The sequence below is a fragment of the Abramis brama genome (assembly GCF_963993115.1).
Source record: "Abramis brama genome assembly, chromosome: 3".
NCBI classification, from domain to species: domain Eukaryota; kingdom Metazoa; phylum Chordata; class Actinopteri; order Cypriniformes; family Leuciscidae; genus Abramis; species Abramis brama.
Genome location: NC_139965.1, coordinates 9,337,145 through 9,362,271, shown reverse-complemented (window position 1 = coordinate 9,362,271; position 25,127 = coordinate 9,337,145). Strand labels below are relative to the sequence as shown.

Sequence of the window (25,127 nt, the reverse complement as noted above, 5' to 3'; positions counted from 1 at the left end):
TAACAAGTGTCATAAGCACAATTAATAACAGATGATCCTATCAGACAATGTCCTTATTCATTGTGTGTGTGTGTGTGTGTGTGTGTATGTGGAGAGAGAGAGAGAGAGAGAGAGAGAGAGAGAGAGAGAGAGAGAGAGAGAGAGAGAGAGAGTGAGTAGGCCATTAAATCTTATTGAATCATATAAGCTTATATTATATTTTATTGTGACACTTTAATGGGAAAATGAATTTATTTAATGAACAAATCAAACACAAACATGTAAGGCTTTTATTTGTACACATATCATTGAAACTATGGAGTGTGTTGTGGTTGCTTCATCTGCCAGAGCTTCTAACACAGGCTTCTGGCTGCTTTATTTTAAATAACCACCAGATGGCGCTGTTCTCGACACTCTCAAAGCTTTGAATCTTTTCCCGGAACAGTCAAGGGAAAGCCTCAGTGATTCATGAGGCTTCATTTCCCCATCCCTACTTCTTAGTGATGTTACATATGACACTGAAGCTTCGATGCGCGTATCACATAAGCCACACAATTTGTAGTGAAGCCCCGTATCGAGGCGTGTATTGGTTTACTAGAGTCACGTGATCGATGACAAACGAAGCTTCACTTTCTGTCCAGTCACGTGCGCGTTTCGCTTTAGGTGTCAGAAGGCTCGAAGCCCAGATCGTATTTAACGAGTCACGTTGCCTCAGTCTGGTTGATATTTACAATTATTGATATTGACATTTAATAACAGATGATCCTATCAGACAATGTTCTTATTCATTGTGTGTGTGTGTGTGTGTAGAGAGAGAGAGAGAGAGAGAGAGAGAGAGAGAGAGAGAGAGTAGGCCTACATTAAATCTTACTGAATCATATAAGCTATTATATTTTATTGTCACACTTTAATGGGAAAATGAATTTATTTAATGAACAAATCAAACACAAACATGTAAGGCTTTTATTTGTACACATAACATTGAAACTATAGAGTGTGTTGTGGTTGCTTCATCTGCCAGAGCTTCTAACACAGGCTTCTGGCTGCTTTATTTTAAATAAGCACCAGATGGCGCTGTTCTCGGTGCTGTTCTCGACACTCTCGAAGCTTTGAATCTTTTCCCGGAACAGTCAGGGGAAAGCCTCAGTGATTAATGAGGCTTCATTTCCCCATCCCTACTACTTCTTGCTTTTTTACGGCGGATCGCAGACAAATATGTGCATTACCGCCACCTATCTTGGAAATGGACCATTGACACTTCCAATACTATAACCTCTCAACCAACATAAATTCCCCTTATTTACCCGCACAGAGGCTTGACAAGGAACTGAGGCTATGGTGAGTGTTTTATAGAGCTTATTGATGAGGCTGCTGATGGTGAACAGGTGTGTGTAATTAGTAATCTGGAGAGAGTGCAGGTGCGCCAAAGAGGATTCTGGGAATTGTAGTGTATGACAGAGCCAGGGAGAACCAGGGAAACCGTGACAGCATGCAATTTGTGAATAAAGAGGTTTTTATTTTATTTTTTTATTCAAATAAATCTCGAACCACAGTGCTTTGTGGTGCTGCTGCTAAATAACATTTATAGAATAATTATGAACTTAAATGGAACAAAATCGCAACATTTCGACAAATAAATTATTTGATCTGTTCTTACATTTTAATTCGGGGCGATTTACATTTAATTAGAGCGAGATTTTCACTCTTGCCTTGTCCTTTCCTCATTGGGAAGCGCTCGCATGATAGCTAAACATGTTTGAGTAGATCCTCTGTACCTCTCGGTTTCATATGGATTACATAATCAGATAACATTTATTACATATTTAGACATTTAAAGGCTTTTGACATAGCCTATTTCTCATCGTGAATGAGCTGAGGCAAGTGGCTTTCGGTTCATTTGTGTGACGCGCAGTTCCCGGAGACAGAGACGACAGACAAACTTTTGTTGTTAGCCTAATATGAATAAAAGTTTACAGTTTTGAACGATGTAGGAAACTCTACTCTTATCTGTATGACCAAATAATTACGGAGTAGCCTATATTAAGTTCTTTTAGCTGTTATGAGAAAAATAAATCCAAATGAACGCGCCAGCGCGTTTGCCGAACACTAATTCAACATGCCAGAATAAAACCCCGACTTTAGAACAATGCGTAGCACCATTCGGTGTGGTGTGCCAAAAAAAAAAAAAAAAAATTTTTTTATTATAAACTTCAATATTTCATTCAAAACAATCTCAAAATGCTTTGTGACATTTTGAAAAGCCATGCATGCATTAAGGCCACTGGAACCATGAACGTAACTGAAACGCTGGTTCTGATTTTATTGTTTGTCGTTTAAATGTGCGTGTTGCATATCTTTATTTTATATATTTTATATGGTATATTGGTGAAGTATAGCCTAGCATTTATTACTGTGGAGGGGGGATTTAAATAATTCAGCAGAAGCAGGGATGTTTAGACCAGAAGGAAATCCCTGTCCCCCCGGCAAATCGCACCTTGCTTAAAACCATGTTTTAAAAAACTCTATTTTATTTTAAAAACTATATTTTTTAACAGAACTGCTTTTGAAATTACGATTGGAATTATTATACAGATGTAAATTCAGTCATTCTGTTGGATAATATTTGTTCCTTAGTGTAAATTTTAATTTCATAAATATAAGCAAAAAAACAATATGGTGTAACAGTTTTAGAAATAGACAAATCTCTCTGCATTAATAATATAAAATGCATTAATAATCTAAAAATTACAGTAGCCTAGTCCATGTTTGTTCGGGATTTGAACCCGTGTCATCTAAAATGATCGAAATCTAAGTTCTACCACTCGGCCATGAATTTACTCACTGAGAAATACCCAAAAGTTTGTTTGTCCAGCAGTTAGTGTTCGCTCACACGAGCGAGAAACGCTCTTCATTCGTCTCATTCCTCAATCGAATAGTAAAACATAGTCAGCTTCATTGCACCTAATTTATTTATTTATTTATTTTTTGTTATCGCACTGCTCCCCCAGGGAATAGACTTCTGTTGCCCACCGACGTGTACAATATGAAATATAGGTTATATTGTTATCGTCTCTATTTTTAAGTTTTGATTTTATTTTTCTGTTCTAAACTTTTTTTTCTATTCTGTTTACCATAGTTGTAGTATTTCATCCTTACTGTTAATTGACATTAACCCCACTTACATTTCAAAATGCGGCAATTGCTGCTGTTTTGAACAATATCCCTTTGCGCCACCTGGCGGTCATTTCGCGAAAGACTTTGAAATGCTGGTTTATTTTTGCCGCGGCGGCTAGCGTGGCGGTAATAGGCATTCTGGTTGATTACCTACTTTAGCTCCGCACTCAATCAGCTATATGATTCAGAATCTTTCTCCTTTACGAAGCAAGCATCAAAGCATTGGATTACTTCTTTCTGTTGACGATGCCTTTAAGTTAACAACGCTCTCAAGCCGCTCCTTTCTGTCATATGGCAAGAAGGATGTCTATCAAGAAGTGTTTCGCGTGTCGAGGTCCGATGGTGCTGCCTGACACACATGACGAGTGTATGTTCTGCTTGGGCAGGGCTCAAGCAGACTTGGCGCTGTATGAATGACAATCACCTTCGGGCCAGGATTTTGACCATCTTGAACTGCCCGCCAACCACCTCTCCCCGCCGCCGAGCCGCGTGCGACAGGCCCCTCTGACGACAGAGTTCCAGTGCGGGTCTTTAAAGGTCTCTTTTGTGGGAGAGGTCTTCACACTTCACATAAAGTTCATGATCTGGTCTCCTTTGGCATCACCGCTGCAAACGACAATGATAATGTTATGTACACAGCCGCTTCCTGCTCCTACCCAAATCGCCGATAAGGCTTATATGGCAGCTGGCCAAGTAGCGTCTGACAGCTGACAGACATGCGGGACTCAGAGAAGGCTTGACTGCTAGATGCGCAGTGGGCTTTCTCTGAGAAGTTTCTAGAGGCTCGGAAACAATCCAAAGCACAGAGTCATTTTCTCCCGAAGCGTGTAGCACTGCCTTCGTCAAGCTCCCGGTCGTCATCTGCCCCACAAGCGTACAGGCGGCAGGATAGATCACCAGCACAATCTTCTTAGGCTCGAGGAAGGACTCAGAGCCGGCTGTGAGTCCTAAAGTGAGGCAGTTCAAACAGCGCCCTGTTGTCAAGCAGCGCACTGCCTTAGATGCAATTCGAAGCACTACAGCCACTCGCCCACTTTGCCAGTGCGTGGATGGCGCTGCCAGCTGTGCCAGAATGGGTGGCAACACAAATGAAGTGTCAGGTTGAGACGCAACAGTTTTGCAAGCAGAAATGTATTCCCTCCTGGCAAAATAGACCATAGAAGTGGTGCCACCAGACCTCAGAGAGAGTGGTTTATACAGTTGCTACTTTTTAGTTCCCAAAAAAGGACAGGTGTCTTCGCCCTGTTTTGGATTTGAGACCACTGTAACGCTCACTGGCAAAACGCTCATTCAAAATGATGACTGCGAAACAGATCCTCGAGCATATTCAACCAGGTTAATCTTGGTGGATCTAAAATAAACCTATTTTCATATCCAGATAGCCCCTCATCACAGGCGCTTTCTGAGATTTGTGTTTGAAGACAGTATATGAGAATACAAGCCTAAATTCAATCTGTTCATCAGCAATGACGAACAAAAAGATATTTCACAGTCCATACAAGTTTCAGTGCTGTCTTGAAACAGCGATGATGCAGAACAGATAAATGATTCAGGGTGGGAGGCAGTATTACAGTGTCCCATTCTATTAGCCAGTCCTTCCCAGTATCAATCTCCACCAAGATTCCCTCAGGGACGGCTGTTGCCGGCTCACACCCCGGTCAGACTCATGTTGGGGCTTCATTTCCACTTACGAAGCAGAGATCTTCGACCAAACAACACCGAAATCCGTCCATCAGACAGATGTCGTCGCAGGTGGCAGATGTGGAGAAACTCCTCCACGTAGCGCTCTGTCGCTCCTCTCAGAAATGGCCTCATCAGGGCAACGTTAATGGAAGCAATTTCCACTCTTGGTTTTTGGTCCGTTCTTCTGTCATGCATACTTGAAGATGATGAAGAAGATTAGGATAAAAGTCTTTAATAACAAACTCAGAAGGTAATCCGAAAAAATGCATACGAAGAAATACAACTAATGCATTAGGAGAACAGACAACAGAACATTGAAAATACTACAACTTAAGTACAAGCCAAATGAATGAAATAATGATAAACACCTGTGCTGATTAAATGAATTGCGATGACAACTAAAGATTGGCCGGAAAACTAAACAAAGGAAGACAAGAAACTGGCGAAAATAAACTAAAAGTCCATGAAAATGAAACTAAGAATGAGTGTCTGTGACTTTAAGAGCCCAACTGATGGAAACACTAAATCACCATTATGATGAGTTCAAATAAAACAGGGTTAAACCCCTGTTAATTCTCAATAACTTTGGTAGACTTCTAACAGATGTCTGGAAAGTGCAGCTGGTAATGCGGTTTGTGGAGTTGTTTAATCCTCCTCTGTTGAGATCTTTAGAGATTTAATGTATTTTATATTCAGTTGATTTAATCTAAGGCTGTGAGTGGAAGTCAGTTGTAGTTCTTGTGTTTCTGCTCATCTCTTTTTTCTGTTCTCTTCTTTCCTTCAGTGATTCTGGTTGTTGGCTTATTAAGACTGATATGGCCATATTTAATATACACAGATTTTGTGGCTCGGATAAGGTCCAGATCATCATTCCACATGTGGGCCAACACAATGTTGCTATCTGGGAACGAACCTACACAAGCTTAGTATTGGTGCCTGTGAAACTATCATTCCATCTTCTATATGAATCCTGCTAAGGTAATGTGAATCATTTATACTTCAGTATTTTGTGTTTTTTACCTGGTAATAACTGAGCTGACATTATGTTTGCCATGTGTTTATCTCACAGTAAGATTTCCGTGGCTTTGATTTTGAAGGAATTTGCTGTGTAAATGAAGGTGTGTAGAAGTAGGAGGTTCCGAAAACAAAAAACAAAAAACTAGTCATTCTGGTTATTCATGTGGCTCATCTGTGGTGTCAAATGACTCATTCAAGGGTGTTTTGAGCACGAAACTCTTCAAGCTGTTCGCTAATACACATCAAATGGCATTTGTGTTTATAATATTTTGTTAATTGATCATATAGAACATCAGGAACCATAACTGGATAAGATTATAGATGAAACAATTAATAAAACATAATTTTATACATTGAAGCACCTCAGTTGAAGACAGGACAATAACATGGGAGGTAAGAAATGACACCTTTAAAAAATATGCCTTTCATCAAATCATTATTCTAAAACATGATTTTGAAGTATTTTTTTATCTTTGACTTTGAACTATTGCAAGTGTTTCTATATTTAAAATAAAAAGCTACTAGAGTTTTTAACCTTTTAAAATTCAGATTATACTACCTGTCCTAAAGGGACAGTTCACTAAAAAATTAAAATGGTAATTTAATTTAAATTTTATTGGTTTCATTCATTATTTTGACTTTTTATACCATAATCATGAGTAAGCATTACATAATTTTGATATTTTATGGCATAATCATGAGTTAGTATGGAATGATTTAGATTTGTATGGCATACTTATGACATTTGATGTCATCAATATGACTTAGTGTGTAATAATTTAAACTTTTATCTCATAATCATGAGCATAATCAAAAGCATGATTTTTTTTTTTCTTACTATGGTTATGTTTAAGAAATCATTTAGATCTGTAGGCTTCATATTTATTTTTTATTTTTTTAAGGAATAGTCAATTCCTTTACTAACAACAACATATTTCTCAAACAGCTTCTGAGTCTCAGCCTGAGAAAAGGATTGTGCTTCTTGGGAAAACCGGAGATGGCAAGAGCAGCGCCGGGAATACGATTCTCAAACAGCAAGTCTTCAAGAGTAAAGCTTCACCTGAGTCTGTGACGGCTGAATGCGTCAGTGGAGATCGGAAGATCGATGGCAGAAAGATCACTGTTATTGACACTCCTGGACTCTTTGACACCGGATTGGATGAGGAGACCATCAAATCCGAGATCATTAGATCCGTGATTGAAAGCTCTCCGGGTCCAGACATGTTCACCATCGTCCTGAAGGTCGGGAGATACACGGGACAAGAAATGGAGATTGTGGATAAAATAGTGGAGTGTTGTGGAGAAGACACCTTTAATCATTCAGTGGTTTTATTCACTCATGGCGAACAGCTGGAAGGTCAAACCATCGAGGAATTTGTGAAGATGAGTCCAAAGCTACAGGAGCTTGTTGATAAATGCGGAGGCCGCTGTCACGTCATCGACAGTAAATACTGGAAAAGGCGAAAAATGGGATACAGGAGCAACAGAGTTCAGGTGAAAAATCTGCTGGAGACCATCGAACAGAAGCTGAAGGACAGTAATAACGGCTGCTACACCAATGAGCTGCTTCAGATAGTGGAGGAAGAGATTCAAGAGGAGATGAAGAACATAGACGAGGTCAATTTGTTGCCAGAAGAGAAGCGAGAATTAGCGAAGAAGATTGTGCACAAAAAACTTCTCAATCGGCTTGCGGGAGTGACCACAGGGACACTGACCGGTGCTTTTCTGGGCATCGGTGTCGCAGTGGCAGCTGTTGTGAGTTTACTGATAGCCACCAATATTCCCGGAGTGGTGAAAGCAGGAGCGGCAGCAGGAGCCGCCGGAGCAGCGGGAATAGCAGCAGGAGCAGCAGCGGTGAAGGCTGGGATTGTTGCTGCAGGAGCTGGTGTTGGACTAGCTGGATCAGGTCTCGCTGCAGCTACAGGCGTTGCTTTTGGAGTTGCAGCTTTTGCCGGAGCGATCGGAGGAGGAATTACTGGATACAAAGCAGCAGACGAGGGCGATTCGGTGTGTGAGACAATAAAGAACACCGCCAAACTCAACTATGAGAATGCCAAAGGTGCAGCGAAGGTGGCACAGAAACATCAACACAAACTGTTAAATAATGAGAACAATACCACTGATTAGGGAAAAGAGCAGCTTTTAGTGATTTGTGGAATAGATTATATTATCAGTTGTATGTGCTTTATCGTTTTTGTCTAGATTTGTTTTTAACTCTCACTATATTACATGTATACATGCAGTCACATTATATTATTTATTATAAAGTGTTGGTTTAATTGCAAGTTAATTAGAATTATAATTAGCTAATAATTATAAAATAATTATAAACTATTGTAAAGTATTATTTATTAGGTGCAGTGAAAAGGCACAGAAATAAACAGACTTGTTAAAAAAAAAAAAAAAAAAAGGAGAGAGATGGAGAGAAACCAGTTTTACTCAGCGAACAGACCAGTTTTGTAGTTGACTAAAACTTATCTTTGTTGTTGCACTTTTGTCTAAATAATCCATGGGGATTTGTTTTTAGTTTTCTTTAATTATAAGTACATGCAGTACCATTATATTATTTATTATGAAGTATATATTTTTGTTTTTATAAATTAGAATTGTAATTTTTGCTATTTGTGTAGGTCACATTTACAATATAATCTTTGCCTGCATTACAATTGCTGAATCTCCCATCGCATTCAGTACATTTTCTCATGGTAGGTGATTTGTTCCAGAAACATATACATATACATATATATATATATATATATATATATATATATATATATATTTATATATATATATATATATATATATATATATATATATATATATATATATGTTTATATATATATTTTTATGCTGGTTGAAAGTCTCTTCACCTCCTGATAGCAATCACTAAGTGGTCTAAATGTATTTATTTATATGTGTATACTGTCTGTGGAAGGTGCAGGACCATTCTTAACAATATGAACTGTTGAAATGTTAACATAAAATAATAAATAAAAACCAAAAAATAATTAAAAAAAATACTTTGTCCCAAGTGTAATTTATACACTTGTGTTTTCCCAAGGGTTAGGACATTTCCACCTCAGGGAACAGATAATCTTTAAAAACCTTTAAATGCACTTTGACTGGAGAAACCTGAGAATAATTTGAGTCCCTGAAAATTTGCTGTTTATTAATATTAAAAACAAATTTAGGTTGTGTTGTTGAGAGAGAAACATACTGAGAGTGAACGAATTGAGGGCATGATGAACTGAGCATGAGAACAATTTACAAAAACGCAATGTAAAAAATAATTGTCAACTTGCACTCACCCTCATGCCATTCCAAACCTGCATGATTTCTTCTGTGGAAGATGACATTTTTAAAAATTACTCACTGTTTTTTAATGAAATAAAAAGTCAATGGTATTCAATGCTGTTTTCATTGTGTGGACAAAACAGATTAAACATTCTTCAAAATATCTTATTTTACATTCCACAGAAAAAAAGTAATACAGGTCAAAAGCAAATGCAAAAGCTGCTTCCAAATCTTCAGTCCTCATTCTCCTGGATCTGTCTGCTGCCTTCGACACTGCGAATCATCAGATCCTTATGTCCAGCCTCTCATCACTGGGCATCACAGGAACTTCACTCCACTGGTTTGAGTCCTATCTCACAGGTAGGTCCTTCAAGGTCGCATGGAGAGGCGAGGTATCCAGAGCACATCAGCTGACCACAGGGGTTCCCCAGGGTTCAGTTCTTGGTCCCCTCCTCTTCTCCATCTACACTACATCACTGGGACACATCATACAGGCACACGGTTTTTCCTACCACTGCTATGCTGATGACACGCAGCTCTTCCTCTCATTTCAACCAGATGATCCCACAGTAGCTGCACGGGTCTCAAGCTGTCTGGCGGACATCTCCACATGGATGAAGGAACATCACCTGCAGCTCAACCTGGCAAAGACTGAGCTTCTCGTCCTCCCTGCCAATCCGTCTCTACAACACGACATCACCATCCAGCTAGAGTCATCATCAATCACCCCATCAAGGTCGGTCAGAAATCTTGGAGTAACGTTTGATGACCAGCTGACCTTCACAGATCACATTTCAAAGACAGCTCGATCATGCAGGTTTGCACTGCACAACATCAGGAAGATCAGGCCTTTCCTAACTGAGCATGCAACACAACTTCTCTTCCAGGCCCTGGTCATTTCTAGGCTTGACTACTGTAATGCTCTTCTGGCCGGACTTCCAGCATGTGCAACCAAACCCCTACAGATGATCCAGAATGCTGCAGCTCGTCTTGTCTTCAACGAGCCCAAAAGGGCCCACGTCACTCCTCTGTTCATCTCTCTGCACTGGCTAACCCTCGCTGCTCGCGTCAAGTTCAAGGCATTGACGCTTGCTTTCAGATCTATCACAGGCTCAGCTCCCTCCTACTTTCACTCACTCCTACAAGTCTACATCCCTACCAGACGCCTACAATCGGTCAACGAGCGACGTCTTGTGGTTCCATCACAGAAAGCCACAAAATCACTTTCCAGAACATTCTCATTCACAGTTCCATGCTGGTGGAACGCTCTCCCCACCCGCATCCGGAATGCAGAATCCCTGACAACATTCAAAAGACAGCTGAAAACCCATCTCTTCCGTGAGCACTTAACCTCATAAATAAAAAAAATAAAAAAATAAAAATTCCTTTCCCTTTGAAACATCACTTATCAGGCTTATGCTACTCTGAATAATGCCTGAACTTCGTATTTTGAGCACTTCTTGCGTTGTTGTTGTTTTTGCCTCTTCATGATGCCTCGCTTAATGCCACGCTTGGTGCGTGTACCTGAGACTCGTTTCAATAGCGTGCGTTCTCTGTAGGCACAGATGAGTTGCCATGAGAACGACTGACATCTCTATCTTTTGAGCAAGTTTAGAGACGTACTCCAGAAAAAAAGTTCACGGAGAAGCAGAGGCAGAAAGCACACCCTGTTTATTTTCTTTATTTTACAAAAGCACAATGTTTTATCTCGATTGTAAGTGGAAAAGTAGACATTTAACAGTTTCTTTTTTTTATATTTCTTAAGTCTGTATGACCATAAATGACTAATAGTATAATAATAGTAAAACATAAATAATAGTATTTTAAGTCTATTTTGCTGCTATGTGAAAAAAATCCGCGCCGGCACATTTGTCGACCCCAGAGGGGATTAAATTGTGACTAAAAATATATGCTCACTCACATCAAGACGCCGCTGCAGTGATGGAGTCTATGCAGGAGGAGCAGAATTTGGCACTGCGTCGCTTTACAGCGCGAACAGTGCTGTTACAACCAGCAACACTACACCTACGTCCCATCCAAACCACTGTACTTATGCTAAAGCTAGTACTAAAGCTAATGCTAGTACTAAAGCTAATGCTAAAAATCTACCCTAACTTGAAGCTTTCCTAACTGATGCAATACTATGCTACTAACTAAATATGCTTCTAACAATACTACACTAACTGTAAATTAACTACCTAGGCTACACAAAATAATCTAAATAACTATATAAATGCTATGCTAACTAGATGCTAATATAGGCTATCCTGATAATTTTTTCAATACTCGCAATTCCAACTTATTACTTGCTACAGTGTTTTTGACGAAACAAGATGTTTTTGATTTTTGGCAGGGTGTTAGGTATAGGCATAAGGTTTTTAAAAATCCATGGATATAAGTTGGGGGGGGGTGGCCCCCCTAGTGGCAGTTGTCCATAAAATCCAAATTGGCCCCCGCCGAAAAAAGAAAAAGGTTTTATCTCAGCTTCCTTTAGTCTTAAATTGTTGTAAAATGAAAATTATCTACTTTGTTTGATACAAGGAATCCAATTCTGATATATTCTTCTTATTTTAAATCAATTTCCATGTTAAATCTATTATCATAGTTCAAATAAACTGTCAATATCTCTGAAAAAGTCACATTGAAATTTTACTGAGGGCCCTAGACCCATATTTTTACCTCCAAGGTATGCTTTTCTTTGTTGATTGGACAGGTCACTATCACTATAGTGTCAAAAATCACATGTTGTGACCAAAAGGACCATTGTTGAGGCTTTAAATTAACACAACTTCAGAACTATGCCACAGTGAAAAGTTATATTAGGCTTTTCAACATGTTAAGGATCAATATTACATTTTAGTCAAATAACACACAAAAAAACTACTTAAACATCATGTATTTATAAAAAAAAAAAAAAATGTTTCACTCTTCATCATTATTAGTACAGCCTCCCTCACACTTGCACAATGTGGCACAGCGAAGTCCAGCTACTTTGGCCTGTTTATTTTTGTTCAGGATATTCAGCTACAATTACAACATGTTGCATATTTATGATCAGAAATCCTGATGTGTGGGAAACCCAGAGGACAAACTCTCTGGAGATTATCATGTGAAACGAAACAATATCCAATCAGAAAGTGAGATGACGGAAGACTGAAGCATAACAAACGTATTTATGGCGCAGCACAAAGTGAAATTGACGTGGACAGCAGAGATGGAGGATCAGCTTGTTGATTTGTGGCAAATTCCGTGAATTTTCTGTGAAAATCATTCCAAACAATACCATCGCAATTTCTTCCTGCATATCGTCCACCACGCTTATACTTTTTTTCCCTAATTGGAATCAATAATGCTGGGTATACACCAAAAGATAATCAGGCTGATTTTGGGCCGATTTCCGACAATCCTAGCTATGTCCCGATTATCTTGATGGTTCTACAGATTATCTTATCAGCTTTTTCCCTTGGTGTGTTTCCTTGGTGGAGGTGTGTTAAGAGTGTCCGAACCTGATCGGAAGAACGTCGGAGACGCCCCGATCGCGAATCGTAAATATTCAACATGTTTAATATTTACGATGAGGACCTCCGAGGACAAATGCGCGCTCTGGAGATGATCACGTGAAACAAAACAATATCCAGTCAGAAAGCGAGATGAAGGAAGACGCAGTTATGGCGCTGCACAAAGTGAAATTGATGTGGACAGCAGAGATGGAGGATCAGCTTGTTGATTTGTGGCAACAGCACGAATGTTTATACAACGTGTTCTGTGAAAATCGTTCCAAACACTATCATCGCAGTTTGTTCCTGCATGATTATTCTGAAGTCTTGCGAGATTTTGGGAGACTTCCTGTGTTCACAGTCGAGACTCTGGCTGAAAATCTGTTTGTGTGTGGTGTGCTGTCTTTGTCATCATGGCACATCACACACTATAGGAGCAAAACGCTTAAATCTAGGATTTTTTTGTCCTCATATTTGTGGTCTTTCACATTTTGAAAATCTTATAAGATGTAAAAAATATTTTGGTGTGTACCCAGCAATCGAAATAGGAATTGGAATCGTTAAAATTGAAACGATACCCGACCCTACTTACAGCAGTGCTGTCCAGTCCTGGTCATGGAGGACCACTGTCCTGCAGAGTTTAGCTCCAGTCTTCCTGTAGTTTCTGCTGATCCTGAAGACCTTGATCAACCGGTTCAGCTCTGCTTAACTGGGGTTAGAGCTCAATTCGGCAATCAGGACTGGATGGCAATAAATACTGAAAAGAGAGAAGACAAACAACATTTGAATGATATAAACCCAGTTTAAAACATGTCCAATAACATCTGACAATGTAGGCTACATATGACACCACTGTACTGACAAATACAGTATTTGTTAAGTGGTTGAGGATCATCTCATTCGCGAAAAAAAAAAAAAAAAAAGTGTATACCCAAAATATTAACAGATAACATAAGTAAAATGTTTATGAAAATTATTATATGGTGGAAAGAAAGTTTTTGTTTTTTCAAATGTCTGACAAATCTACAATGCAAAAACTGAGAATGTATCAGATAGTGATTTGAATATTATACTTACATACAGTAGCAGAACCAATGATCTGATTACACACAAGGAAAAGGGAGAAAAGAAACAAATTAATATTTGAGTCAAATTTTGCTCTGTATGGATTAACGTGCTGATGACGTATACTGTACATTCAAGATAAATTACATTCATATTTAATGGGAATATTATTTCATGGCCTAAATGTTTTACTTCCGTTATAATTAATAATTAATTAAATATTACAGATGGTTGATTTCATTTCAGTTATCAATTAAAGTTATAATTGTAAAATCAGTTATTTTTAGGTCATGTCAACATAGTAATATGACAGTAGCTTTAAATTACAAAGCGCACGTAACGTTATATGTAAATACATTATTTGCTGTCGGTCAGCGTGCAGTGTTTATCGATGTCTATCAATTATGAACAGTCATAATCATATGTACGGAGATGTAATAAGAGTGTGTAGCTTATGTATTGTATTCACACTACAAAAATCCTCATTTGCGTCACTATTTAAAACTTTTAAAACAAAGACATGACTAATTCAGCTCCACCATTATGCCTAACTCGGTCGTAGTTCATCGCGTAAAAATAATAATAAATCAAATCAACGCCAAAAGGTGTGTAAAACAATTATAAGTAATGAATTGATGCAGTTTTAAAGTATATATTACCTCAGAGATTACCAGAAAACAGACTGTCTGAGCAGCTAGTCGACCGTTATAACAAGTTTATCATTTAAGCTGCAGCAGAATAGCTATAATGTACAGCCTATGTATAATCAGATAAACACTAAAATGAGTTTATTTTAAAACCAATCAATTAATTAATTACTATTTTGACCTGTTTCATTAATTTTAATAGAAAACTCAAATTACTATGGACATTTAAAAAGCTTACCAGTTTGGAGCAAAGCTGGGCGGTGTCAGTCGAATCCAGAATGACAGCTTAGCGATGCAAAGTTCCAGCAGTCTCACTGGTTAGAATTAATCACATGACAACGGCATCTACTGTATTACTAATTATACTTTTTTTTTTTTTTTTTACTTTTGCCATTTGAGAAATAGAATTTTATATAAAACATATAATTCATTAGTTATTTATTTCTCAGTATAAGCAATTATCATTTTATAATAATAAATATATCACTGATGAATACCAAAACACATCAGTCAACGATCAACAATTTGCATTGTTTTATTGTGACAAATAAGTTCATTTTATTTAATAAATACCGTAACACTTTCTATGAAGTCCATTCCTATAATGAATTATAGCTCCATTTATACTTATTAATGAGCAATTAGTACTATTCTATAAATATATTTATAAAGACTTATTAAGACCTACTGCATTTTAAGAACAGTTATGGTTACATTTATATTATTTGCTTTCTCAATGTGCATGCTCATAATTCATTACAGACGGACTTAAAGGAGAAGTTCACTTTTAAAATTAAAATTCTGTCATCATATACTCACCCTCATGTTGTTTCAAACCTGTATGAATTTCTTTCTTCTGCTGAACAGAAAGGAAGATATTTAGAAGAATGTCAGTAACCAGACAGTTTTTGGGTCCCATTGACTTCCATAGTAGGAAAAAAATATACTATGGAAGTCAATGGGACCCAGAAACTGTCTGGTTACTGACATTCTTCTAAATATCTTCCTTTCTGTTCAGCAGAAGAAAGAAATTCATACAGGTTTGAAACAACATGAGGGTGATTATATGATGACAGAATTTTAGTGAACTTCTCCTTTAAACGTATTAGTCAGTTGTATGGTTTCATGAATGTACTTATAAAGATGGAACCTGCATTGCTATAATTTCATTATGTTATTTATGAATGTATTAATAATATACAGTAAGTGCTGTGATTTGCTGTGGTCTAATGGTGTCTAAACTACTGTAATATGGTCTATCTGACTTTATAAGTCTGTCTGGGAACAGCTGCTAAAAGCAAACCGGTAGAGACAGTTCTTGTCTTGCTATCTTGTTGACTGTGTGCAGTTTTAGTTACTGTAAGTATGGGAAGGACTGTTGAATGTAATGACATTTTACTGGATTGTTAAAAATAGTTTGATTAACCCTGAGCCTTGAGCTTCTAATCTTAAAACAATGATTTAATAACTGTACTGTGCTGTTATGGTGGGTTGCCCACAGTAAACCCTCATGGTGGCCCAAACACACTGTCCCACATAAAACCCACACTTAACCACAGTGGGCCCGCAATGGCATGTTTGCTGGGATACCTGCAGTTTATTAATGACAGGACAGTAATTAATGCATTACAAACACACCCTCAGTTCTGGTCTGTGAGGAACACCCATTAACACTGTAACTGGGTGGTTGACATATAAGCCTGAAAAAAATGGCTTTTTTAATTTATTTGTTTATTTCAAATAATAGGCACAAAAAATATTGAGTTATGTTGTACTGACTCTTGAATTTCTGTGGTCTTTTAGATTTTGGTGTGACAAAAGTTATTCTGTATAAAATGAAAATAACTTCACCATACATCTTTATCATTACCCTCTCAAGATTTAACTTTGTGTGTGTGTGTGTGTGTGTGTGTGTGCTGATTTTATATATTTTTTCTAAATCATCAGGCAAAGACAGACATCTCTCCTCAGCCTTTCCAGATATTTTAGATTAATTATGGTTAACCCCATTATAAATCTATCAAAATGCTTGCTGAGATCTTGAGAGATTTAATGTCTTTATCTTCAGTTGGTTTCATCTAAGGCTGGGAAGTTCTTGTCTTTCTGCTCATCTCTTTTTCTGTTCTCTACTTTCCTTCAATGATTCAACTTTTTAACAGGCTTAGGCTGAGATGACTCCATATTTAATATACACTTAATATATTCTGGTTTGTTTCCTCGCATTCGACTGACAAGTGGCATTGTTATGGCTATCTGGGAACAAACCTTCACAAGTTTACTTGGTGCCTGTGAAAAGGTAATGTGAATCATTAATACTTCAGTATTTTGTATTCTTTTCCTGCTAATAACTGAGCTGACAGTTACAAACATTACTTATATTCAATTAAACATTAATGGGAATGACTGAAGAAGAAAAGAGAAAATCTGTGTGCCGAACTGATTATGTCATTGAACAGCCAAACTCAACTCATGGGAAATCTGTATCATGTGCGCTTGTAATTAGGGCAAATTGAACGCCAAACACGGGTGGAAAAATTGTCCTGCGGTTTTTATCCAGTTACACAATGTCTCCTTTTGATGAAAGAACTTTGTGATTGAAAAGAGTTATAAATGAATGAGGACGACAGAAACTGGATGCACATCAGTGATTAGTCAACCCGAGACACTGCTGGTAGGATGACTGTTTGAACAAGCTTAATGCCAATTTATATTCATATTAATGCCATATTGTGTGTTATTTGTAATGTTTATGTTTTTTGAGACATTTTACTAATTTATATTGGGTATGATAAGGTTGCATTAGAGTGCATACGATTCATATGTGTATTTAAAAGTGTTCAAATGTGCATACCGGTTAATGCATTTTATTCTTTTTTCTTTAAAGGTTATCAACCTAATTTGAGCTTGAGCTTAATCCAGCCTTTTCTACTAAAGCAATGACTGTTTCAAGTTACTAATTTAACTGCAAACTAAGCTCATCTGTTCTAATCAATTGAGATGTGAATGGAAATCAACAGACTGCAAATCAACTAAGATTGTAACAACTTTATTGAAGATTGAAAGTAAAAGCCATTTTTGAGATGATCCTTGTGTCCGTGGTTGACTAAGCTCTTTTTTGAGTTAGAGGCAGGACATGTGTAATCCAAGAAGTAACTCGACAATGTTTGCCATGTGTTTATCTCACAGTAAGCATTTCATGGCTTTGATTTTGAAGGAATTTGCTGTGTAAATGAGGGTGTGTAAAAGTAGGAGGTTCCAGAAAACATTCAGAGAACTAGTTATTCTGGTTATTCCTGTGGCTCATCTGTGGTGACAAATGACTCATTTAAAGATGTTTTAAGCAGTGAAACTCTCCATGCTGTTCTCTGATACACCTCCAATGACATTTGTGTTTATAGTAGCTTTTTTTAATTTATTATATAGAGCACCAGGAACCATAACTGGATAAGATTATAGATGAAAACAATTAATACAACACCTTTTAATACATTGAAGCACCCCAGTTGAAGACAGGACAAGAACATGGGAGGTAAGAAAACCTTTTAAAAATATGCCTTTCATCAAATCATTATTCTAAAACATGATTTTGAAGTGTTTATTGATCCTTGACTTTGAACTATAGCAAGTGTTTCTATATTTAACATAAAAGCTACTAGTTTTTAACCTTTAGAAAATCAGATCACACTACCATTCTTAAGGGGACAGCTCACCCCGAAATGAAAATGCTATTATCATTTATTCACCCACATTTTGTTTCAAAACTGTAGGACTTTATTTCTGCTGTTGAGCATAAGAGACTTTATTTTGAAAAATGTCTAACATTTTCCCTACAATGAAAATCAATGGGGTTAAATGTTGTTTTTATATGCTTTAAAAGACAATATAAGTCTGTAAATTTGATTAAAACAATAATTCCTTTTAATAACAACAGCATATTTTTTTTCAAATAGCTTCTGAGACTAGAACATATGACTTTTTATGGCTGATTTCAACTTTTATGAGATTGACAACTTTTGTAATGCATGTGTAATCATTTTGTAATCATAATTTCAACTTTTTGTCTTACAATTGTGACTTAGTATGTCATATACTCAACTTTTAATAGATATGAGATGTCAATTTTTAATTTTATGCCATTACTTATGTCAATCTCTTTCACCGCAATTGACTTATGTCATTATTTATGTAATAATTTAATTTAAATTGTATCTGTTTCATTCATTATTTTGATTTTTTATGCCATAATCTTGAGTTAGCATGACATCATTTTGATATTTTATGGCATAATCATGAGTAAGTATGACAATTTAGATTTTTATCGCATACTTATGACATTTGATGTCATCAAAATGACAGTGTGTAAAAATTTCAACTTTTATCTCATAAACATGAGCATAATCAAAAGACTGATTTTTCTTTTCTTGGTTATATTTCTTTCTTGTTTTTTAACTATGGTTATATGTTCAAGAAATCATTTAAATCTGTAGTTTATTTTTACTGGAATAGTAAATTCCTTTACTAACAACAACATATTTCTCAAACAGCTTCAGAGTCTCAGCCTGAGAAAAGGATTGTGCTTCTTGGGAAAACCGGAGATGGCAAGAGCAGCGCCGGGAATACGATTCTCAAACAGCAAGTCTTCAAGAGTAAAGCTTCACCTGAGTCTGTGACGGCTGAATGCGTCAGTGGAGATCGGAAGGTCGATGGCAGAAAGATCACCGTTATTGACACTCCTGGACTCTTTGACACCGTACTGGATGAGGAGACCATCAAATCCGAGATCATTAGATCCGTGATCGAAAGCTCTCCGGGTCCAGACATGTTCACTATCGTCCTGAAGGTCGGGAGATACACCGGACAGGAAATGGAGATTGTGGACAAAATCATGGAGTGTTGTGGAGAAGACACCTTCAATCATTCAGTGGTTTTATTCACTCACGGCGAACAGCTGGAAGGTCAAACCATCGAGGAATTTGTGAAGATAAATCCAAAGCTACAGGAGCTTGTTGATAAATGCGGAGGCCGCTGTCACGTCATCGACAGTAAATACTGGAATAAGCAAAAAATGGGATACAGGAGCAACAGAGTTCAGGTGAAAAATCTGCTGGAGACCATCGAACAGAAGCTGAAGGACAGAAATAACGGCTGCTACACCAATGAGCTGCTTCAGATAGTGGAGGAAGAGATTCAAGAGGAGATGAAGAACATAGACGAGGTCAATTTGTTGCCAGAAGAGAAGCGAGAATTAGCGAAGAAGATTGTGCACAAAAAACTTCTCAATCGGCTTGCGGGAGTGACCACAGGGACGCTGACCGGTGCTTTTCTGGGCATCGGTGTCGCAGTGGCAGCTGTTGTGAGTTTACTGATAGCCACCAATATTCCCGTAGTGGTGAAAGCAGGAGCGGCAGCAGGAGTCGCCGGAGCAGCGGGAATAGCAGCAGGAGCAGCAGCGGTGAAGGCTGGGATTGTTGCTGCAGGAGCTGGTGTTGGACTAGCTGGATCAGGTCTCGCTGCAGCTACAGGCGTTGCTTTTGGAGTTGCAGCTTTAGCCGGAGCGATCGGAGGAGGAATTACTGGATACAAAGCAGCAGACGAGTGCGATTCGGTGTGTGAGACAATAAAGAACACCGCCAAACTCAACTATGAGAATGCCAAAGGTGCAGCGAAGGTGGCACAGAAACATCAACACAAACTGTTAAACGAGGAGGACAATACCACTGATTAGGGAACGGAGCGGTTTTTAGTGATTTATGGAATAGATTATATTATTATTGTTGTATGTGCTTTATCGTTTTATCTAAATAATGCATGGAGATTTGTTTTTAAGGGGGTTGTATAATGCCCTTTTCACAAGATGTAAAATAAGTCTCTGATGTTCCCAGAGTGTGTATAAACCGAACCCTGTCAAAAAGCCCAATATTCGACCAAATCTGAAGCTGAATCCTGGATTCGGTGCATCCCTAGTCCAGCCCTGATCAATCTCATCTGCTTGTGACTTTCTAGTCAGTGAACCAAAAGAGCTCGATTAGGTTTGTTGGACCAGGGTTGGAACGTGATTTTAAACCATTCAAGGGCGTAAAGAGTTGTCTGAGTTTTCTGTGCTGCTGGCGTGTCTAACTATACTGGGCAACTCTTAAAGTGACAGCAGTCATCTCTATAATAACACTAATCAAACAAAAGACAAAGAAAATTCACTCGTTCTTGACTGAATAACTTTTGTTACTATATTTGGAATGTATATTTTTTTTATATAAAGTGCAGTATTATTTTACATTTAATTACAGTTTCTGTACCTGAATACTGAACATTTTAAAACACTGTTTATTTCAATCTTATCATTGTTCAGTTGTGTCTATTTGTTTCGGTTGCTATTTTTTATTTATTTTTATTTTTATTACTGAGTGTTTACTTGTCTTTAATAATACTTGAAATTTATATTAGTTTTTCTATGGTATTTTTAAATCACAGCCAAAGTGTTCTTTAGCCTGTTGATTTTTGTTCAGGATATTCAGCTACAATTAAATGTTTTGCAATAAGACTTTTTCCCTAATTGGAATCAATAAGCAGAATTGAAATAGGAATCGGAATTGTTAAAATTGAAACGATACCCGACCCTACTTACAGCAGTGCTGTCCAGTCCTGGTCATGGAGGACCACTGTCCTGCAGAGTTTAGCTCCAGTCTTCCTGTAGTTTCTGCTGTTCCTGAAGACCTTGATCAACCGGTTCAGCTCTGCTTAACTGACCCCAGTCAGAGCTCAATTCGGCAATCAGGACTAGATGGTAATAAATACCGAAAAGAGAGAAGACAAACAACATTTGAATGATATAAACCCAGTTTAAAACTTGTATTCATGAATATGTACAATAACATCTGACAATGTAGGCTACATATGACACCACTGTACTGACATATACAGTATTTGTTAAGTGGGTGAGGATCATCTCATTTGAAAAAAAAAAGTATATATGTATACCCAAAATATTAACAGATAACATAAGCAAAATGTTTATGAAAATAGTTATATGGTGCAAAGAAAGTTTTTTTTTTTTTTTTTTTAAATGTCTGACAAAATCTACAATGCAAAAACTGAGAATGTATCAGACAGTGATTCAAATATTATACTTACATACAGTAGCAGAACCAATGATCTGATTACACACAAGGAAAAGGGAGAAAAGAAACAAATTAATATTTGAGTCAAGTTTTGCTCTGTATGGATTAACGTGCTGATGACGTATACTGTACATTCAAGAGAAATTACATTCATATTTAATGGGAATATTATTTCATGGCCTAAATGTTTTACTTCCGTTATAATTAATAATTAATTAAATATTACAGATGGTTGATTTCATTTCAGTTATCAATTAAAGTTATAATTGTAAAATCAGTTATTTTTAGGTCATGTCAACATAGTAATATGACAGTAGCTTTAAATTACAAAGCGCACGTACCGTTATATGTAAATACATTATTTGCTGTCGGTCAGCGTGCAGTGTTTATCGATGTCTATCAATTATGAACAGTCATAATCATATGTACCGAGATGTAATAAGAGTGCGTAGCTACAAAAATCCTCATTTGCGTCACTATTTAAAACTTTTAAAACAAAGACATGACTAATTCAGCTCCACCATTATGCCTAACTCGGTCGTAGTTCATCGTGTAAACGGGAAAACAATAATAAATCAAATCAACGCCAAAAGGTGTGTAAAACAATTATAAGTAATGAATTAATGCAGTTTTAAAGTATACAATTCCTCAGAGATTACCAGAAAACAGACTGTCTGAGCAGCTAGTTGACCGTTATAATAGCTATAGCTATAGCAGTATAGCAGAATAGCTATAGGGGGGGCGAAACTCTGTTGTGTTATGGGTAACAGTCTGTAGATGGCGCTGCGGAGGCGCGTCCGCCATTATGGACTGAAAGCTGCTGAAATCGTTAGCGCCAGTCAATGGCAAAATCCATTTTAGTAGGTGTTTATAGTTCATGTGTGCACTTGCTAGATTGCACATCTTTTTTGTACCTTTCCGCCTGTAATAGGACATTCATAGATTGTTTTTTTTTCTTGCCATTGAAACGTTCACTGTGTGCACTTTCATTGAAGATGTTGAAAAAAACAAGTTGTTAATATTTTTGTGATATTCTATGTAAAATATTAACTGTCTTTAGATATGTTCATTTATATATATATATTTTTTTTTCAAAATCATATATATGGTGATATTCACTAATTTCAAAATCAACATTTGAATAAATATCTTATTATATCTAATTACTGTGTGTCTGCCTATAGCCTAGCCTATATTATTTCATGAATTTCTGTTAGTCATATAACAAGGAAATGCATAAAAGAACATAAATATTGATAGATTAAAGTTTTGCAGTAATTTTATAATTGTATCTTTGCAAACCGTAAGTGGTAGGCTAATGAAGCCGATTCGGTGGGGGACATACCCTTACTAAAAAGTACTATAGGAATCTTATAGTATTTTGGGACAAAATATTATAGTAATCTTATAGGAATACTATAGTAATTTGGGACATACTACAGAAGTACTATATAAATACTATAGCAGCTTAAAAATATTATAGAGGTATTACAGAACATCACAGAAGTGTGTTATGTTCTGTAATACCTCTATAATATCCTAGAGCCGCTATAGTATTTCTATAGTAGTCTTATAGTACTTCTATAGTAATATTTTGTCCCAAAATACTATTTTCCTAAGGGTAATTAGGCCATGCATAACCAACACATAGACGTATATTTTCTGTCATTTAACGTCATTTAACGTCGGTCATCCTCATTAATGTATTTTAAATTGTTTTCATATTTAGATATGACGGCCAGAAAAAATTAAGTTATGTTAAGTTTTTCAGTGCCACTGACTCCCATTATTTTTCGGCGTTTTCCTTCAGTTTTCAGTCCATAATGGCGGCCGCGCCGTCACGTCATGGGGGCAACTGTTGCTATGGAGCGTTCTAATGAGTTTCGCCTCTTGGGCTTCTATACTCTTTGACTGTATTTATAATCAGATAAACACTAAAATGAGTTTAATTTAAAACCAATCAATTAATGCATTACTATGTTGACCTGTTTCACTATTTTTAATAGAAAACTCTAATTACTATGGAAATTTAAAAAGCTTACCTGTTTGGAGCAAAGCTGGGTGGTCGAATCCAGAATGACAGCTTAGCGATGCAAAGTTCCAGCAGTCTCATTGGTTAGAATTAATCACATGACAACGCCATCTATCCATCCATCCATCTTCTTCCGCTTATCCGGGACCGGGTTCTAAGCAGGGATGCCCAGACTTCCCTCTCCCTAGACACTCTGGATGTTGTGGGGCTGTCTTGGCTGACACGCCTCTGCAGCATTGCGTGGCGGTCGGAGACAGTGCCTTTGGACTGGCAGACCGGGGTAGTGGTCCCTCTTTTTAAGAAGGGGGACCGGAGGGTGTGCTCCAACTATAGGGGGATCACACTTCTCAGCCTCCCCGGGAAAGTCTATGCCAGGGTACTGGAGAGGAGAATCCGGCCGATAGTAGAACCTCGGATTCAGGAGGAACAGTGTGGTTTTCGTCCCGGTCGTGGAACACTGGACCAGCTCTAGCTCTGGGAGTATGGGGTTCGGGGCCCTTTGCTACGGGCTATCCGGTCCCTGTACGACCGGAGCAGGAGCTTGGTTCGCATTGCCGGCAGTAAGTCAGACCCCGGGGTCTCCTCCCGGTGGGACATGCCCGGAACACCTTCCCGGGAAGGCGTCCAGGAGGCATCCGGAAAAGATGCCCGAGCCACCTCAGCTGACCCCTCTCGATGTGGAGGAGCAGCGGCTCTACTCTGAGCTCCTCCCGAGTGACCGAGCTTCTCACCCTATCTCTAAGGGATCGCCCAGCCACCCTGCGCAGAAAGCTCATTTCGGCCGCTTGTATCCGGGATCTTGTCCTTTCGGTCATGACCCACAGCTCATGACCATAGGGGAGGGTAGGAACGTAGATTGACCAGTAAATCGAGAGCTTCGCCTTGCGGCTCAGCTCCATCTTCACCACGGCAGACCGGTACAGCGACCGCATTACTGCAGAAGCTGCACTGATCCGTCTGTCAATCTCCCGTTCCATCCTTCCCTCACTCGTGAACAAGACCCCAAGATACTTGAACTCCTCCACTTGAGGCAGGAGCTCTCCACCAACCTGAAGAGGGCAAACCACCCTTTTCCGACTGAGAACCATGGCCTCGGATTTGGAGGTGCTGATTCTCATCCCAGCCGCTTCACACTCGGCTGCAAACCGTCCCAGTGCATGCTGGAGGTCCTGGTTTGATGAGGCCAGCACGACAACATCATCTGCAAAGAGCAGAGATGAAATCGTGTGGTCCCCAAACCCGACCCCCTCCGGCCCCTGGCTGCGCCTAGAAATTTTGTCCATAAAAATTATGAACAGAACCGGTGACAAAGGGCAGCCATGCCAGAGTCCAACATGCACCGGGAACAAGTCTGACTTACTGCCAGCAATGCGAACCAAGCTCCTGCTCCGGACTTTCCCGGGGAGGCTGAGAAGTGTGATCCCCTATAGTTGGAGCACACCCTCCGGTCCCCCTTCTAAAAAAGAGGGACCACCACCCCAGTCTGCCAGTCCAAAGGCACTGTCCCCGACCACCACGCGATGCTGCAGAGGCGTGTCAGCCAAGACAGCCCCACAACATCCAGAGACTTGAGGTACTCAGGGCGGATCTCATCCACCCCCGGTGCCTTGCCACCGAGGAGTTT

General features: G+C 38.3%; 2 protein-coding genes across 2 annotated transcripts; both read left to right on the top strand.

The window, feature by feature from the left end:
* The first annotated feature begins 6,039 nt into the window (after positions 1–6,039).
* On the top strand, positions 6,040–8,244 carry LOC311080046 (GTPase IMAP family member 7-like). Its single transcript, XM_084109810.1, has 2 exons — positions 6,040–6,246; positions 6,800–8,244. Exons 1-2 carry the CDS (start codon positions 6,240–6,242, stop codon positions 7,978–7,980), a joined length of 1,188 nt encoding a protein of 395 aa, XP_083965936.1. The 5' UTR covers positions 6,040–6,239; the 3' UTR covers positions 7,981–8,244.
* Positions 8,245–17,662: 9,418 nt separating this feature from the next.
* Positions 17,663–20,887, top strand: LOC311080047 (uncharacterized protein). Its single transcript, XM_084109811.1, has 2 exons — positions 17,663–17,885; positions 18,901–20,887. Exons 1-2 carry the CDS (start codon positions 17,879–17,881, stop codon positions 20,079–20,081), a joined length of 1,188 nt encoding a protein of 395 aa, XP_083965937.1. The 5' UTR covers positions 17,663–17,878; the 3' UTR covers positions 20,082–20,887.
* The last annotated feature ends 4,240 nt before the right edge of the window (positions 20,888–25,127 follow it).